The following is a 3299-nucleotide window of genomic DNA, read 5'->3' as shown; positions in this document are numbered from 1 at the left end:
TATTAAAGGAAAAAATTGAAAAATTTACGCTTCCGGCAGGACTTGGACTGGTAGGCTTCCGTAGCTCAATTGGTTAAGAGCAACACACGGATTGTGGAGGATGCGGGTTCAAGTCCTGCCGGAAGCGTAAATTTTTCCATTTTTTCCTTTAATATAAAATTTGGATTCTTGCTCGCAGACGTACCTATCTGCTTGTTAAAAAATTGATTTAGAAATCTATTAATCATTAAATTTATAATAATACTTTCTGGCCAGTTATTTTAGTTGCTATCTATGGACCGCATGTACGAGTATGTCCTATATATCATCGGACCGGTATAATCATGGCAACTTCTTTTTTTCAGTTTTAAAAATGTCATCTAAAGTAGGCTGCCATACGTCATGTACTTAATCTTCCATTTATATATTTATTTAAGTACTCTTAATAAAAAATAAAAAATATATTAAAAGAAATAAAAATGACAATTTTGTATAAGTCTCCTTGATTGGACCATCAGCAAAAAAATCCTAAGTCCAGTGATGGTGACTCCGTGGTCCAATCAAGGTGCCCCTGGTCCAAACAAGGCAACAGTGCGAAAAATCCTTTTCGCGTTTTTTCTCCTAGATTAATAAACTGTATTCATTTGTCTGTAAGGTAACGAGTAAATATATTTCAATGGTTCAAAATTATCAAACTTGTTTTAATTTCTTACATGAATTGTGTAAATTATAAGGCAGCGAAATTAAGTGGTCCAATGATAGCAACCTTCCCCTACTTGCAACAAACATAATACCGTTGGCGTCGGTTGTGAGGCTTATTTTGCAAATTAATACTTTTTCTGTGTATAGCAAATAAAATTATGTACTAAGACATGCAGGGCCAGTTCTGTTGACGTAAGTGCTTCGAAGCAGTGACGGATCCGTCTTAAATCTATTAAGATAGAGCCCTTAAAATTTTCATGGAGGGATTCAGATGCTTTTGGGCAAGTTTGGGCCCGTTAGCTCCCTTCAACCCCTAAACCCGCTTTCACTTTGCAGGCCAGAGTCTTTACTAGACCATAATATAGGCGTGACGACGAGCGAAGCGAGGAAGACCGTGTTAGTATAAGCTTAACTGATGTTGAGACGACGCTGCCCGCTATAACTCGTTCGTGGTCGCAACTTAGATACGAGTAGGTACTTCAATGAGGGCTCTGATCGAATCACTGGTGAAAGTTATAAAATTTGTTAGTGCATCAGCGTTCAATCGGGCGTGGAATTAGTTTTTAAGTTTTGTGGGGAAAATATACTCTTTTTGTTTTAAAATATATTTTTATTTTATTGTAATAATGTACCTAATCTCACCAAGATTAGTATAATAATTTTGTTAAATCCTTTGACATAATCGGTTTTCCTTAGTTATAACTAGTTTTCCTTAATACCTAGGTTAAAACTAGGTAAATTATAAGAAGCCAAATTAATTGATACATACCTATATATAGCAAAACTCGTATTCACTCCAGTTTTCCTCGGCAAACGTTTAAACTCTATAAAGAAAACTGCACTCAATAAACTGCAAAACGGGAAGTCTTTAAAATCCTGCATCACCTAAACTAGGCACCAACTAGGCATAAACGATAAATCCGGGGCTAGTTCTATCTGGCATCTACTAGATGGCAGCACAATGGCACACAGTGGCTGGCCAGAGACAATGGGACCAGATAATGTTTTTCACAATGTTGCAACCGTTCGGTGCCAGTGTTAGCAGGGTTTATAAAGGTGACATTAGGATGAGTGATGAAATGTACGACATAATCGTGGAAGTAATTTGAAGGCGAACGTCACTCATTTTGTCAAGGATTGGGAGATCTAAAAGAACCGGGCAAGTGCGTGTCGGACTCGCGCACGAAGGGTTCCGTACCATAATGCAAAAAACGGCAAAAAAACGGTCACCCATCCAAGTACTGACCCCGCCCGACGTTGTTTAACTGCGGTAAAAAATCACGTTTGTTGTATGGGAGCCCCACTTAAATCTTTATTTTATTCTGTTTTTAGTAGGTATGTTGGCAAGGCATGTTCAGATACAAATTTAAATGTGGACTATTACCTACAGTTAGTTACCTACCAATAATAGGTTAAATTTACGTGCTTTGCTTAAAACGCTGTCACACGGCCGTACATTTGTTTCCAGTGACTCGCGGTTTATGCAGCGACTTAACGCTATTCATCCACACAATAGAGCGGAGTTTTAAGCGACCGCTGATCGCTTAAGCTGTGTATAGACCGGCGAGCGCGGCCGCAGCGGGCCGCTACATCGCTTAGGATGGGGAGTGATTTTATTATCGATTTCAGAGTGCAGGCGACTTTGAGAAGGAAAATCTGATGCAGATCCTGATTTGAAAATTTGTTACAGTTTTGACGTGAGTCTATCGCACTTATTGGTGGGCGTGAGGTGACAAGGTCGTAACAGAATTAAAACTTTCAATAGGTACCTATTCAAAAACTTTAATATTATAAAAACACTTTATCAACGACTTAGTTGATTCCAACTTATGTGTAAACCCATATGAACCTACATGTACACTGACTTATGCAAATAAATGAATTATAAATTACGAACAAAAATATGAAATAAATAACTAAAATCAATAATGATATTTAAGGATTACGTTTGCGGCCACCAAAGATCTTGGTGACGGTCTTGACTCCGACGGGGGAGCGGATGTAGATGTGACGCAGGATGGCGGCACAGCGTACGTAGAACCAGTCGGGGTCGTAGGGAGCCAGCTCCTTGAAGCGAGCGGTCTTCACAAGGTCCATGTGTTCTGGGACCTTGACCTTGCCCGTCTTTTTCAAGTGGGCAGCGACGGTCTTGACGACCTTGTCTTGTTCAACATCCTTAAGCGTAACGGAACGCATCTTGCTTTTGGCTGTCAACCGGAAGAAAGATTGGTGCACATTGAAAATGGATCGATTGATTGATGTAAGATTGTTAGGATTTTTGGTGGTATCCCAATGAGCCGTGGCAAAATGCCAAGATAACGCGAGGAAGAAAAATAAAGTAGGATTGATGCAATCAACAGAAAGTCTGTACCTAGCTTTAGAGCTAATTCGAACGCCTTTCGTTACCTACGCCATTAGGAATCGCGAGTATCACGACAGTCATCGCAGTGATAAATATTTACTACGATTCCTCCAATTTAAATAGAGTGGAGTCCATATTTATTTATTGGCTTCGCAAAGGACAACTTCACGTTAGGTTTTCATTCATTACACCCAAGAAAGTGAAGAAAGCCTTAATTTTCATCCATGTCTAGTTTACATACTAGCGACCCGCCCCG

The 3299-nt window shown here is 39.5% G+C and overlaps 1 protein-coding gene across 1 annotated transcript; it reads right to left on the bottom strand.

Annotated features, from left to right (window-relative positions):
• Positions 1 to 2616: 2616 nt before the first annotated feature.
• Positions 2617 to 2899, bottom strand: LOC134790348 (small ribosomal subunit protein eS19A-like). Its single transcript, XM_063761116.1, has one exon. The coding sequence runs from the start codon at positions 2875 to 2877 to the stop codon at positions 2617 to 2619; it is 261 nt and encodes an 86-aa protein (XP_063617186.1). The 5' UTR covers positions 2878 to 2899.
• Between the last annotated feature and the right edge of the window lie 400 nt (positions 2900 to 3299).

The sequence above is a fragment of the Cydia splendana genome, chromosome 5 (genome assembly GCF_910591565.1).
Source record: "Cydia splendana chromosome 5, ilCydSple1.2, whole genome shotgun sequence".
In the NCBI taxonomy this organism is placed as follows: domain Eukaryota; kingdom Metazoa; phylum Arthropoda; class Insecta; order Lepidoptera; family Tortricidae; genus Cydia; species Cydia splendana.
Note: the sequence above shows the minus strand (reverse complement) of the source record. Positions and strands in the feature narration are given on the sequence as shown.